This window comes from Phoca vitulina, unplaced genomic scaffold (assembly GCF_004348235.1).
Source record: "Phoca vitulina isolate PV1807 unplaced genomic scaffold, GSC_HSeal_1.0 scaffold29, whole genome shotgun sequence".
In the NCBI taxonomy this organism is placed as follows: Eukaryota; Metazoa; Chordata; class Mammalia; order Carnivora; family Phocidae; genus Phoca; species Phoca vitulina.
In genome coordinates this window covers 12,866,790-12,882,371 of record NW_022589732.1, presented here as the reverse complement: position 1 = coordinate 12,882,371, position 15,582 = coordinate 12,866,790, and the positions used below count along the sequence as shown (strand labels likewise).

Genomic DNA, 15,582 nt, shown 5'->3' with positions numbered 1-15,582 from the left:
TCAGCAGTTTTCCAAATAAGATGTGACCGTGCGTGCTTTGGCATCTTTGTACTATTTCTTCTGCTCGAAGTGTTTTTCCTTACCAGTTTTATCTGCGAGTCTTCAGCGATCCTTCACGACCATGTTTATTTTATTTTTTACATTCACTTCCCACTTTTTTTAAGAGAGAGAGAGTGTGTGTGTGAGTGGGGGGAATGGCAGAGGGAGAGAACCTCAAGCAGACTCCCTGCCAAGCATGCAGCACGACTTGGGGGCTCAATCTCACAACCTATGAGATTGTGACCTGAGCCGAAACCAGGAGTCGGACACCCAACTGACTGAACCACCCAGGCGCTCCTCACTTCTCACTTTTTAACCAGTCACATCCATCAATTAACCAATCACAGCCAGTAGGTACTGAAACCCAAGTATAATGGTGTTCTGGAAGATACAAGAAAATATAACATGCTCTTGAGGAGCATGCAATCTAGTAGGGGAACAGGACAGAGAGACTTGAAACAGCAAGGGACTGTCCCTGAGAATGCTAAGTAGAGCACACATAAGTAGAGCGGCATTTCAAAGAAGGGCAGAATCACCGCTCACAGATACAGGGGAGTGAATGGGGTCTTAGGGGGTTTAGAAAGGCTTCATAGAAGAGTGAGATTTGAGTTGGGCCTGGAAGGATGATAAGATCTGCATAGGTGGAGGGAGGGGGTGGATCCTGTGGCTCAGGGAACAGAAGGCACAGAGGTGGCAGTTGTCAAGCTGAGTGGAGGAAGCCCGATAAGAAAACGTGCGTGTTGAGGAGTGCCGAGGTCACGAGGCCGTGTGGAGTCACGGGGTTCTCCAGAGCCCGGAGCATCTTGAGGGACTGGTGTGTTGTAATGTTCTACCCTGTGCCGGGCCACACTGGAGCCTGACGCAAAGGGATAACTCAGCAACATTGATCTCATCTTCATTCAAAATTTTGATATTCTGTTCATCATGGATTTTTTTTTTTTGGCATTAAATTTGATTTTTTAAAATATTGCATTAAAACATGATTTATTTTGGTTACTGCATTTTTTGGCACCCCCTTAAATTTTGTGCCCGAGGTCATTTCCTCACTTACTTCGGCCCTAGTCCCAGCCCTGTCTTCTGGTTCTGAAGTTCAGTAGAGGGGACATGGGTATTTACTTTATTGTTATTATTATTAATTATGGCTTACTCATGTTATACATGTTTCTTGATTAGTAGACAGTATTTCATAAAAAGCAATTAAGGTAAATTAGGATTTTAAGAAGATTAATTTGGAACTTTGGAGCCTGAAAACCATGAAAGGGAAAATAATTATGTTTCTGAGTTAATTTCTGGGGCACAGTAACTTTCTTTTGCTGCAGTGCATGCAGTGCAAGCAAAAAGAATTGTTTTGCTCATGTCTAAATTCGGGGGAAGATCCCTGGAGGGTCGGGGTACTAGAGGCTGCTGTCCACTTGGAGACAGACATCAAGCAAGTGAGTTGCTGCAGCCGGAGTGTTGTGCCTGAGGCAGGCTCCCACAAATGGGCTGCACAGGCTAGGCTCGGCCCCCATCTCACATGAAGCAAACCTGTCTAGCCCTGCTCAAGAAGTAGCTGCTCACTGGCCACAATGCTTACACTGTAGGCCATTACACGTGGGCCATGGCCCAAGAAGCAATGGAAGATTCATGAACTCTAAATTTCTCAGGGCTACCTGTATCCAGGAAAGAGGTGATGTTTGACACGAAGAGTATTACTAGTACATCTAAAAATGTGAAATCTATTGTTCATTAGTACACTCGTGACTCACAGAAGATGATTTGGCATCAGAGAAGTCAGCACAAATCTCAGAGAAGGCTGAGGGGAAGGTTGTAAGGGGCAGGCTGCATCCTGTGACTGCCACCAGGCGCACTGCCCTGTCATTTCATGGGGACCCGCCACATATCCAGCACGAGCTGCTTCAGTCTCAGAGTAGACATTCTGGCACAATGTGTAGAAGCCACAGGCTGCATTTTACCATCAGATGAGTGGGTAGTCACAGGAAATGGCTGCTTCCTGAGGCCTTGGACCATCATCTGCTCACACACACCTGCTGGATTGCTGACCCCTCTTGTCGGCATAGCCAGCAAAGTTGTTCTTCAGAACTGAAGGAGAGATAAACGAGTTTTCCAGACAAACAAAAGCTGATGGAGTTCATCACCACTACAGTGGCCTTACAAGAAATGTTAAAGGGAGTTCTTCAGGCTATTGAGCAAAACACCTGAACAGGATGAAAACTTCTGTGCAAGAATTGCTTCTGGGAGAGGTATTAGAATGAATGGCCATCGTCAAGCTAGAACTCAGCCACTGCAGAACCCTTATTGCTTAGAGCTACCTGGAGTCCACATCGGGAAGAGTCATGCAGCCTGTGGATTTTCCTATAGTTGTCTTTATCGGTACTCCACTTCAGTCTCGGTGAAACACTGGGATAGTGTCCAAGGCTACTGGGATCTTCAAAGTGCAGGCTCCTTTCCAGGGAGCAAATGTCTTAGAATCGTACCAGACCTCCTTTGATCCTGACAGAAACATACTGACTACATGGTAGAGTTAGGTTCTCTGACTGGATGAAGCAATAAAGCACTTCTTTTTAGGCAACTCTCTGTTGAGTCTGGCTTCTTAAGCCCAATCCTGAGATGCTGAGCTTCCATGTTCCTTCAAGATCATGTTTAAACCTCCTGTAAAAACCTTGCCCTCTCCATGTATGGTTGGTCCCTCCCTTAACACTCCTCATGATGTATTTCAGTGTTACGGTTTCCATGTCCATCTGTTCCACAAGGCTGTGAACACTGTGGTGGTGGGGACTGTAGCCTTTGCAGGGTCTTGTACAGTGATTGGCCCAGAACAGATACTCCGTCAACATTGAATCGGTAATCAGGGGTTCAGAGTTTACTAACATTTTTATACTTCTTCCTTCAATTTCTTCAGGCTGCAGGAATTAGTCGATCGAGTGCTGGAACGTTTTCAGGCATCTGGACTAATAGTGAAAGAGTGGAATAGTGTGAAACTCCATGCGACAGTGATGAACACTCTATTCAGGAAGGACCCCAATGGTAAGTCCCCCATAGAACTGTAGCATAGTTTAGGATCAGCAAGGCCTTGTGATATCCCTGGGGTTCGAACAAGACGGGCTATCAAAGAATCTCTGGTAATCTTTCTTTGAATCTTTAACTTGTTTTGTTGAGCACAGTGGAAGTGGTGAGGGAGATATCTAGCGTGGGAGTGTGACATTCCAGATCTTTGATTTCTGTTGCACATAGGGTTTCCAGATTTAGCAAAAAGAAATACAAAATGCCCGGGTAAATTTTAGGTAAACAGTGAATAATTATTTTAGTATAAGTGTGTCTCTTGCAATACTTGGTGGCTTTTTGAAAAGAAGAAAGAAGGAAGGAAGATTAGCTAATAAAAGTAAAGGTTAGGCCAATGGTTCTCAACTATGGGCAACTTTGTGCGCGCCACCCCTCCCCCCGCCCCAGGACATTTGGTTGTCACACTTAGGGGTTGAGGGTGCATTGCTGCTGGCATCTAGTGGGAAGAGGCCAGGGATGCTGCTTAACTCTCTACAATGGACAGGACAGCACACCTCAACAAAGAAGTATCTAGAAATGTCAGTAGCACCAACGTTGAGAAACCTGGTGTTAGAGTAATAATTTTTCCCCTCATGGAATCTGAGCCTTTATATAAAAATGCCTTGTTTTGACCCTTGATTTGGGATAATTATCTACATTTCAAAAAGTATTTTTCTTTTCTTCCATTGTCTTCTCCACCCTACCCCCAAGTGAAAGCTTTTCTAGCACATTCAGGATCTGTCTGATCAGGAGCTGCAAATTCAAATTATATGTAGCTTCTCCTTCTAAAACTTGTTTGAAATATATCAGCACTAAAATCCTATATTCAGGTTTTATTTTCTTTGTTTAGGACCTGACCTTAGTTTTAGAAAGTTTAGGTTGGAAGAGGACTCCATCAGGACTTGAACCCATAAACTATTTGTAGATTTATACTTTAGGACAGTTTGTGTGTTCCTTTTTGTCAAAGTACAGTTGACCCTTGAACAACACAGTTTGCACTGTGCTGGTCCACTTATACACGGAATTCTTTCAATAACTACAGTATAGTACTGTAAACGTGTTTTCTGTTCCTTAAAATTTTCTTAATATTTTCTTTTTTCTTGGGGTGCCTGGATGGCTCAGTTGGTTAAGCGTCTGCCTTAGGCTCAGGTCATGATCCTGGAGTCCCAGGATCAAGCCCCGTATTGGGCTCCCCACTCAGCAGGAAGTCTGACCCTCCCCCCTCTCATACTCTCTCTTTCACTCTCTCAAATAAATAAAATCTTGAAAAAAAAATTTTCTTTTTCTTGTTTGTTGTAAGAATGCAGTATATAATACATATAACATACAAAATATGTATTAATTGACTGGTTATATTATCAGTAAGGCTTTTGGCCAACAGTAGTAGTTTAGTTTTAGGGGAGTCAAAAGTTATACACGAATTTTCAACTACATGGGGGTTGGTGCCCCTAATCCCCATTGTTCAAGGGTCAACTGTACATCTTTTTATTTCTCTCGGATATATACCAAAGATCCCAACTGGAAGTCATTTAATATTAACCTGATGTTCTTTTCTTTTCTTTTTTTTTAAGATTTTATTTATTTGTTTGACAGAAAGAGACAGCGAGAGAGGGAACACAAGCAGGGGGAGTGGGAGAGGGAGAAGCAGGCTTCCCGCCGAGCAGGGAGCCCGATGTGGGGCTCGGATCCCAGGACCCTGGGACCATGACCTGAGCCAAAGGCAGACGCTTAACGACTGAGCCACCCAGGCACTCCAACCCGATTTTCTTAGAGCCACTGTAGGACTAAGAGATGTGTAACTGTCCACATTTTGGTTCTAGTGTTAATGTTTTGTGATGTTATTAGATTGTATTTTATTTAAGATTTTTCTAAATAAATCACTATTTTACCTTTGGGAGTACTGAGATAAAAAATGGTTCAAATGACTAAGTCAAAGCCTATAGACTCTTGTTTGGGTACTTAATAGCATCCAAAACTCTATACTTGTTCTGATGGAATACTTTTTTTTTTTTCATTTGGGTAGTAGTATTGCAGAAGAATATTTGGAATTTTTGGGAAAAAATTTCTGGACTATTTCATATTTGTATATGTATATACCTAGTCCAGTGGGAACATTTAAAGGAGTTTGTGGTATTTATTTTGTTCTGGATGGTCAGTTTTAAGTTTGGAAATATACTTAGATCCTCTGAGGTGATGTACATTTTAACATCACTATGTAAAGTTCTAGAGCTCTAGAGTATACTCTAAATTCTTTGGTTCAGAAGATATATTGTATTCAGTACCATCCAATAGAACTCCCTGTGATGATGGAAATATTCTGTACCTGTGATGTCCAATATGGTAGCCACTATCCACATGTAGTTACTGAGCAGTTAGAGGTGGCTGGTGAGGCTGAGAAAGTAAACTTTTCATTTTAATTAATTTAAATTAATTAAATTTAAATAATCACATGTGACTAGAGGCTACTAATTTGGACAGTGCAGGTATAGACAGTATTTTATTAGACATTTAATGCTATCAGCAGTACATTCTGAAAATGTCCTAGTCTTTAAATCTTACTTCAGAACTCTTAAGATATTCCATTATTAATAACCTTTTGACATAAAAGAGTTGAATTATGCGGGAATCTGTATCTTCTAAATTGTGTGGATCCAGATTTATATTCAATTAGCAGTAGAGCTCTATGTAAGAAAATGTTCTGTGTTCACGTCTAGTTATCCTCCATAGTGTAGTGGTTATCACATTCGCCTCACACAGTCTAGTTATCCTTTCCTACTTAGAGGTAGTTTGAATATAACACCTTTATTGAGATACAATTCACATACTATATGATTCACTCATTTAAAATATATAATTCAGGGTCGCCTGGGTAGCTCAGTCGGTTGAGCATCCGACTCTTGATTTTGGCTCAAGTCATGATCTCAGGGTCATGAGATTGAGCCCCACGTCGCGCTATGCACTTGGTGGGAAGTCTTCTTGAGGTTCTCTCTTTCCCCCTCCCTCCGCCCCTCTCCCTGCTCACATGTGCACACGTGCACACACGCTCTCTCCCTCCCTCAAATAAATAAATAAATCTTTAAAAAAATAACAAAATAAAAATATGTAATTCAGTGATTTTTAGTGTAGTCAGAGTTACACAACCATTACCATGATCAATTTTAGAACATTTTCATCAGAAACCCCATTGGCAGTGTGACTCCTCATTTCCTCCTAAAGTTTTAGTCCTAGGTACCATCAGTCTACTTTCTGTCCTATGAATTTGCCTTTTCTGGATATTTTGTATAAATAGAATCATGCAATATGTGATGTTCTGTGACTGGTTTCTTTCACCTAGCCTAATGTTTACAGGGTTCATCCATGTGATAACATGTATTATACCTCATTTCCTTTTTAGTGCTAAATAATCTTCCATTGTGTGGATGTACCACATTTTATCCATTCCTCAGTTGATGGACATTTGTATTGTTTCTTCTTTTTGATTATTACAGTTAATGCTGCTCTGAACAATTACATACAAGTTTTTGTGTGGGGATATCTTTTCACTTCTCTTGGGTATATAAGATCGAAATTTCTGGGTCCTGTGGTAGCCAGTGTTTAACTTTTTGAGGAACTGCCAGACTGTTTTCCAAAGTGACTGCACCACTTTACATTCCTACCAACAGTGAACGAGGGTTCCATTTTCTCCACATCTTTGCTAACACTCGTTATTATCTATCTTTTTGATTATTGCCATCATTTTAGACGTGAGGTAGTATCTCATTTTAGTTTTGATTTGCTTTTCCCTGATGGCTAATGCAACTTACAGGTTTTGAACCTGTTATTAAGCATTTCAGTCTTCAGGGGCGCCTGGGTGGCTCAGTTGGTTAAGCATCCAGCACTTGATTTTGGCTCAGGTTATGATCTCAGACTTGTGAGATCAAGCCCTGCGTGGGGCTCTGCGTTGGGTGTGGAGCCTGCTTAAGATAATCTCTTCCTCCGCCCTCACAAAAAAACCATTTCAATCTTCAGGTATCATGACTGCCTTTTTTTTTTTTTTTTTAAGTAGGCTCCATGCCCAGCATGGAGCCCAATGAGGGGCTTGAACTCAGGACCCTGAGATCAAGACCTGAACTCAGATCAAGGGTTGGACACTTAACTGACCAAGCCTCCCAGGCGCTCCTCATTACTGCTTTTTAATTGATATTTGTTTAGTATGGATTTACTTTAAAGTTTCACATCGCCTCTTGGGGCACCTGGGTGGTGCAGAGTTGGTTGAGTGTCTGACTCTCGGTTTTGACTCAGGTCGTGATCTCAGGGTCGTGAGATTGAGCCCCACTTCGGGCTGTGTGCTCAGTGCAGAGTCTGCTTGGGATTCTCTCTCCCTCTCCCTCTCCCCCTCTCCCCGCCCCCCCCCCAAATGCGCATGAATGTGCATGCTCTCTCTCTCTCAAATAAATAAATGTATCTTTAAAGTTTCACATCTCTTAACGGGGGACCTGTTTTTAATTTGTGAAATATACATGGTATTGGGATCTTTGATTAAGAGAATACTCTCTCATGAGAAGTTACTGAAGTGTAATTCCAGTAGGCTGGCTAACATATATTGTGCTCATGGTGTTAGCGGCCTAGATATACTTTACCAATTCTGACTTGGTAGTCTCCATCGATATATATAGTAAAAGAGCATATTCAGAAGTGGAAATACAAATATTTTTGATTGTCTGTTGGTGGGCAAGAAAGGGTTGATATTTTAGAAAATATTCTGAGGGTTAAATATTTCTTAAGGATGCTTTGAATTTCCTATACCTTGGATTCTTCTCTGGTTGAATTTTTACTTGAAAAAGGCATAGAATAAGGTGTTTCACTCTTTCTTACCTGTCATCCCTTTCCTTTGAAATCCTTTTTCCTGCTATACTTTAAGGATGTCTTTTGGGATAAGCAAGCTAAATTAATACAAGGTCATAGATTTGCTGCATTTCTGTGTAGAATGTCTGTAAAGATACCTTTGATTGCAACTGAAAGGGGTTCTCTCATTTGGGGGGAGTCCTTAAACCAACCCACTTCATGTTGGTTGCAACCCAAATCAATGTCACCAGCATTTTGACTACTTAATGTGTGAATTTTTGTGTATTTTTACATATTTAAAAATGCATATAGCTTATACAAATCTTGGGTTTTTAGACCACAAGGAACCTTTGGAGATCACCTAGTCTTAACCTGGAACTGTGTAAATGAACTGAGGTCCATAGAGGAGACATAATTTGCCTAAGAATATGGCTCATTTTACACACAAACACACCCCCACATCTTCTTTATCCATTCATCTGTCGTTGGACATTTACGCTGCTTCCATATCTTGGCTATTGTAAATAATTCTGCAGTAAACATAGGGATACATATATCTTTTTGAATTAGTGTTTTCATTTTCTTTAAAGATAGAAGTGGAATTACTGGATTGTATGGTATTTCTATTTTACTTTTTTTTAAGGAACCTTCATACTCATGCTCCAGTTTGCATTCCCATTAGCAGTGCATGAAGGTTCCTTTTGCTGTATGTCCTTGCCAATACTTGTCATTTCTTGTCTTTTTGATGAATTGGTAAAGATGTGTGGGTGTGTGTGTACATGTATATACATACCCAACAGAATGCAACTCAGCCATAAAAAATAATGAACTTTGCCATTTGTGACAACATGGATGGACCAAGAGCATATTATGCAAAGTGAAATAAATCAGACAGAGAAAGACAAATACCAAATGATTTTACTTATATATAGAATCTGTACATTTTTAAAAAAGATTATTTGTTTATTATTTGAGAGAGAGAGAGAGTGCACCGAGGGAGAGGAGAGAGAGAAGCAGACTCCCTGCTGAACAGAGAGCCTGACTTGGGGCTCGATCCCAGGACCCTGAGATCATGATCTGAGCCAAAGGCAGATGCTTAACTGACTGAGCCACCCAGGCACCCCTTTACTTATATGTAGAATCTAAAAAACAAACAAAAAACAAAAGCAGATGCATAAATATAGAGAACAAACTGGTGGTTGCCAGAGGGGAGATTGGGGTGGCGTTGGCAAAATAGGTAAAGGGGAGTAAGAGGTACAAACTTCCAGTTATAAAATAAATAAGTTACAGAGGTGAAAAGTACAGCATAGGGAAGACAGCCAATAATACTGTAATAACATTGTATGACAGATGGTGTGTGGCAGATGGTGGCTATACTTATCGTGGTGAGCACTGAGTATGTGTAGAATTGTCAAATCACTATGTTGTACACCTGAAATTAATATAACATTGTATGTCAACTATACTTTAAAAAAAAGAATATGGTTAATTACATAGGTAACGTACCTTGAGTACTTGGACGGTGTTGAATGAATGAATGTATACTGAATTGATGACAGAGCTGAGGCTGGACTCTGGGCCTCTTGACTCAGACTGATGTTTTTCCCTCCTATTAAGCCATGTTCCAGATAGTACAGATTTTGCTAGTTGTACTATAGAAACCCAAAAGAAAACAAATGTAAATAACCCAAGCTTCTCTTATAACATTATCTTTGAAATGTTTACAGCTGAAGGCAGGTACAATCTCTACACAGCGGATGGCAAATACATCTTCAAGGAGAGAGAATCATTTGATGGGCGAAACATTTTAAAGGTCAGTACGTGGCAGGGTGAATTGGAAATCCTTTGGTATGTGTCCTAAAATGAGGAAAACAAGTCGTTCTCCTTTTAACAATAAAGTATATTTTTCTCATGCTTCTCATGAGGATCATTGATTCAAAGGTCTGGCTAAAAAAAAAAAAAATTATTTTTTAATGTCCTAAAGGAAGAGAAATCTTTTTGAATCTGTTGAAGCTGTGATATCTCTTAGAGTACTTGAAATTGGTGAGTTCAGAAACAAGTACCCTGACTACATGGACTCACAGGAATACGTTGATTTTAACCTGGTGAGTTTTACTCTGTATTTTACCTCTGGAGGTCTGAGTTTGCAATTTTTTTTTTAAGTGAAAAAGAATTGTTTGTTTTGTTCTAGTAGACTTTTTTCTTCACCCACAGTCCCTCTCTAAAGTTGCTTTGTAATCTGTTTTTACTCAGAAATAGCCCATGTTCTGAAAAGTAGGTGGTCTCTTTCTGACAGTTGAGGCTTTGCTTCCTGAGTGTTAAATTAATCTATGAAATTTCCATAAAAAGGCTTCTTCAGGATTGCATTTATGTTTCTCCTACAGACCACATTCTGTAATATCCATGATTTATGCCGTCTCTGTCAGGTTAGCATGTCCTTGTGCCTCTGGGCACACGGAAACAGAAGTTGATACAATGGAGGGGTTTGGATTCTTCATTTCACTTGTTCCGTAATGGTTTAGGTCATACCTTTTTTTTTTTTTTGAAGATTTTATTTATTTATTTGACAGAGGGAGACACAGCGAGAGCAGGAACACAAGCAGGGGGAGCGGGAGAGGGAGAAGCAGGCTTCCCACAGAGCAGGGAGCCCGATGCGGGGCTCGATCCCAGGACCCCGGGATCATGACCTGAGCCGAAGGCAGACGTTTAACAACTGAGCCACCCAGGCGCCCCTAGGTCATACCTTTTCAAGGCCATACATTTTTTGGAGCTGGGAGGAGAGTGTATGTATATCACTTCAGAATGGGGCGCCTGGGTGGCTCAGTTGTTAAACGTCTGCCTTCGGCTCAGGTCATGATCCCGGGGTCCTGGGATCGAGCCCCGCATCGGGCTCCCCGCTCAGCGGGGAAGCCTGCTTCTCCCTCTCCCACTCCCCCTGCTTGTGTTCCCTCTCTGGTTGTCTTTCTCTCTGTCAAATAAATAAAATCTTTAAAAAAAAAAAAAAAGCTTTAGCTTTAGAAAGGCTTTTTCTTTTTCCTTCCCCACCCCATCCTCCATTGCCTTATCCGGTCACTTGGCATTTTTCTTGCAAAATGGCTAATGTGACCCCGTTACCTCTAATGACATCACTTCAGCAGCTGCAAACTTCTTACCGCAGAGCCTGGCCTGGCAGTGACCGGATTCCCTCTTAGGCAGGCATTCAGGCTCCTGTCCTGCAGAGCTATGTCAATTTCTTCTTTTCCTGGCTATCTTTCCTCTTTTTTGAGTGCTCCTCTTGTTGTCAAAGTAGCTATGGTAGCTTTGGTTTGAGTGGCAAGCTGCTAATGAATTCAGCTATAGTTTACTGATTTTCCCAGGCCCCTAGCTTCAGTGTGATATGAATCGTTCTCCTCCTCCATCTCATTTCCTGGGGCTTTTCCAATAATAGCATTAATCACTTTGCTTTTTTGTTGTTGTTGTTAGTTTGATTAAGAAAGAAAGTAGACCGAATGGGGAAAGAAATCTGTAGGAATGACTCAAGCCACCTTGATTCTTTTGGAATCAGAATTAAAGCTCTGAAGGTGTGCTGATGAAAGTCAAGTGTGAGGTGCCGGGCCATCTGTAAGAGGGAGGTGATGGCAGAGAGCGTGTGTGGTGAAGGAACGATAGGGGTCTCTTGCCTGATACTTCGTTTCTCTCACTCTGGAGAGCCAGTCTTCCAATTTAAAGATGCTTTGCCTCGAAGTCTTCCTCGCCACCCCAGTAATGACATGGGTGCAGCTCCCTCTAGTGTTAACAAGGGCTTGCTATGTTAGTAGTACCCTCACCGGTTCATGCCTCCTCAGAGTTTTAGAGCTGGGCTCAGCCAGGGACTTCCAGACCATTGAATCCACTTTCCCGCTTCAGTCTCTCAGGGCACAAGATCCAGTGTGGTTAAAGCGACTTGCCAAAGGTTACCGCTAGTTAGTAGCTGAGTCTGAATCAATAAAAAGATTCAAATCACAGGGTTAGCATTGTTTCTGTTGCCTCCCATAAAGATGCTTAGTGTTTAGGTAGAGATCATTAGGTATTTGAAGTTGGGCATATCTGTTTGAACTGTGATAAAGTCTGATTAGAAGTCATTCCATAAATGTTGGGGCAATTGGTGTGTGCCAGTTAGTCTAAAACCGTGGCTAATTAAGAATTAGACTTGAATTGAATGCAGTACTAACACACCAACAGAAGTACTTACTGAGTGTATACCATCTGCCAGCGCATGTGTCCTGCAGATAAAACAGTCATTATGATACAGTCCCTACCTTCCAGGAGCTTCCTGTCTTTGAGGAGTACAGACGGTTAATAGGCAATTACAGTACAAAGTGATGGGGGTGAGTTATGAATATGGAGAAGTCCCTTTGAACACAGATAGAACAAAGTGTGCTTTGATACAGTGTCCAGTATTTTACTTTTTAATCATTAGCTGCAGAAAATGTAAGCTTTCACCTACATTCAGTCAAAGGAATTCACTTTTCTTTGAGAATAAAGGTAAAACATGGCCTCCAACAATTACCCATGCCCAAAGGCAGAAGAGGTAATAACTGTGTTTGTGAAGTAGCTATGGTAGCCCACCTTTTGGAATTACCACGAATGAACATGCCTTTCTCAATTAGAACATGAGAACCCACGGGCCTAGAAACCCTTGGGGAGAAAAAGATTCATAAAAACCAATGAATCATATATGTAGTTTTATACCAGATAAAATTATTATGTTTAGAAGGAGAAAACATCAATTTCACTAACAAGATAGGAACTGACTTGGAGAAAACCGAAAGGTTAACCGCACTGGTTGTCCAGGAGGCCACGCATATGTGTGTAGCATATTAACAGCTGCATAGGTCAAGGATCAGGAATGCTGGTGATGAGAAGCAGCCTTGGAAAAAAATCAACTTCATCTACTATTCAAAGAGAAACAAAACGAGAAAGCAAGTCATTGCTCATTGCTGTAGGAATTTAATAAGTAACAGCCAATTGCTATTCTACTCCATGAAGAGAATCGGTCCTTTTGGCTTGGTGGAATATTATGTGTTCTGGGTGCCTTAATAAGAAAGAAAAAAGGCTTTAATGACTTTGGGAGGTTTTGTACTGCTCTTTTGAGAGTTGTTGCAGCGGTAATAGACCAGCATTGGGTTATTCTTAGCTGAAATAAGAATTTTCTTACCTTAAGAAGGACTTTGGAAGAACTGACAACTAAAGAATCACTGTCCTGTGTTTTTTGAACCAGAAAAGGAACATATTTAGTTATGGTGGGTTGTGAGGGAAGACTGACAGCTCTGAAAGGAGAATGTATGAGGGAAGAAGACCTAGGCCAAATTCAGAGGGTAGTGTCCCCTCAGAGAGTTTCTATTTCTGATCTAAGAAATAGGAACAATGATGTTGTTTGTTTATCCATAAGGCAGTGATAAACTTGAAATTGGAGAAACCATGCCGACCTAAAGACACACTGCTAGAAATAACTGCCCTCTTGCAAGTAGGACAATTGGTCCTGCCAGCTTCGGAGAGAGAGGTGGTCTTAATGGCAGTCTGTTTGGGGGGCCTCTGAGCTGGCCTCAAGCCGTAGAATCACTGTTCCAGAACTGTACTCTCAGCACATTGAACAGGAGCATGGTGTTAACTATTCAAAAGCATAGCTTCTAACTGCAGAGTGAAGAGGGGTTTTCAGAGCCCTAGCTTGTACTCACCAGAGGAGGTGGTGTCATGCAAATAAAGGCACAGTTGATGTATTTGGGAAGGAATAGAAAGAAAGTGCTATAAGTCCCAGAATCAAAGGACACCATCAAAGTGCCATTTCTTTAGACACTTAAAAATCCTGGAAAATATAAACCAAATAAAAAGGAGATGAATTTGTGCCTTTTCTATTTTATATATAGGAATCTTTAAATTTAGAGAAAGAGGGAATGGGTGCTATTAAACCGTATTAAGTTTTTTTAAAGATTTATTTATTCATGGCGGGGAGGGGCAGAGGGAGAGGGAGAGCGGAAGCAGACTCCCTGCTGAGTACGGAGCCCCAACATAGACTGATCCCAGGACTCTTGAGATCATGCCCTGAGCTGAAACCAGGAGTCCGATGCTTAACCGACTGAGCCACCCAGGCGCCTCTAAACCGTATTAATTTTTAATACTTTACTTGGAAATATGTTTTAATCTAGCTACGTTGTGACTTTTCTCAAAAGCTGTAAATGATAGTAACTCAAATATTTCATTCATTTTTGCTTTTGTTCTATCTCTGCCCCTTAACATCTTTACAAAAGGACAGGTAGAATAAATAAATTTAAGTGAGATCTTTATTTAATTTGCTTAAGGAAGCTATTCAAAAATATGTACTATTTTATCTTTTTTGGTGAAACATATACATAGAAAAGTGCATGAAATATATATATATATACTGTTTAACAAATAATCAGGAAGTGAACAGTGTAACTACTACCAAGGTCAAAAAGTAGAACATACCTCCCTTGTCCCTCCCTGGCCAACTCCAGTTTGTTTGTCCTAAGGTAACAAAGTCACAATTAAATTCTTAAAACACTTTCAGTGAAGATGCTTGTTTTGAATGACTACTTTGTTTCAGAGTATTGAAAAGCTGAATTCATTTTTGTTTTTTTCTAGGGAAAAGAAGTGAGATTGAGAACTATATAGTAATTTTTTTAAAAAGGATATTAGGAGCACCTGGCTGGTTCAGTCAGTAGAGCATGGGACTCTTGATTTTGGGGTTGTGAGTTCGAGCCCCCTGTTGGGTGTGGAGCTTACTTAAAAAAAAAGGGGGGGGCGCCTGGGTGGCTCAGTCGTTAAGCGTCTGCCTTCGGCTCAGGTCATAATCCCGGGGTCCTGGGATCGAGCCCCACATCAGGCTCCCTGCTCGGCGGGAAGCCTGCTTCTCCCTCTCCCACTCCCCCTGCTTGTGTTCCCTCTCTTGCTGTGTCTCTCTCTGTCAAATAAATAAATAAAATCTTAAAAAAAAAAAAAGACATTAATGACTACAAAGAGAGACTAGTGTTTAGAAACTATGTTATTTCTTCTTTAAAAAATATTTATTTATTTTAGAGAGTGCTCCAGTGTGAATACACGAGAGTGGGGGAAGGGCAGAGGGCGAGAGAGAGAATCTCCAGCAGACTCCCCCGCTGACTGCAGAGCCTGATGTGCGCTCAGTCTCACCACCTTGAGATCATGACCTGAGCTGAAATCAAGAGTTGGATGCTTAACCAACTGAGCCACCCAGGCACCCCAGAAACTATTATTTCTAAGGAAGAAAACATTGTGTCTTTCATTATCCATGATCCAATTCAATTTTCAGCTGTATTATATATTGTTACTGAAAATTACTTCTTGGTTACATGGCTCTTTAGAATTCTTTTTTTCCCCCCGCAAAACTCAACTCTTTTAGAAAGGCTTTCTTTGAAAGTCTATCACTAAATGTTCCATTGCACTATTATATCAGGATAAACAACAGCAAATCAAATGTAGAATAAAATTATTATCTCTCACTACCACCGTAGCTATGGTGTTGTCTATACTACCCAATATTTCTGTGACTTGAATTTTTTTTTTTTTAAAGATTTTATTTATTTGACAGAGAGATAGCGAGAGCAGGAACACAAGCAGGGGGAGTGGGAGAGGGAGAAGCAGGCTTCCTGCCGAGCAGGGAGCCCGATGCGGGGCTCGATT

At 41.0% G+C, this 15,582-nt stretch overlaps 1 protein-coding gene across 4 annotated transcripts in view; it reads left to right on the top strand.

The window, feature by feature from the left end:
• The window catches only part of ASCC1 (activating signal cointegrator 1 complex subunit 1), a 116,049-nt gene that overhangs the window by 73,794 nt on the left and 26,673 nt on the right, over positions 1 to 15,582 (top strand). For all 4 annotated transcript variants that reach the window (XM_032424013.1, XM_032424010.1, XM_032424012.1 and 1 more), the window contains exons 8-9: positions 2,942 to 3,066; positions 9,633 to 9,718. In XM_032424013.1, coding sequence (XP_032279904.1) covers positions 2,942 to 3,066; positions 9,633 to 9,718 — 211 coding nt within the window. The remainder of the gene's footprint in view (positions 1 to 2,941; positions 3,067 to 9,632; positions 9,719 to 15,582) is intronic.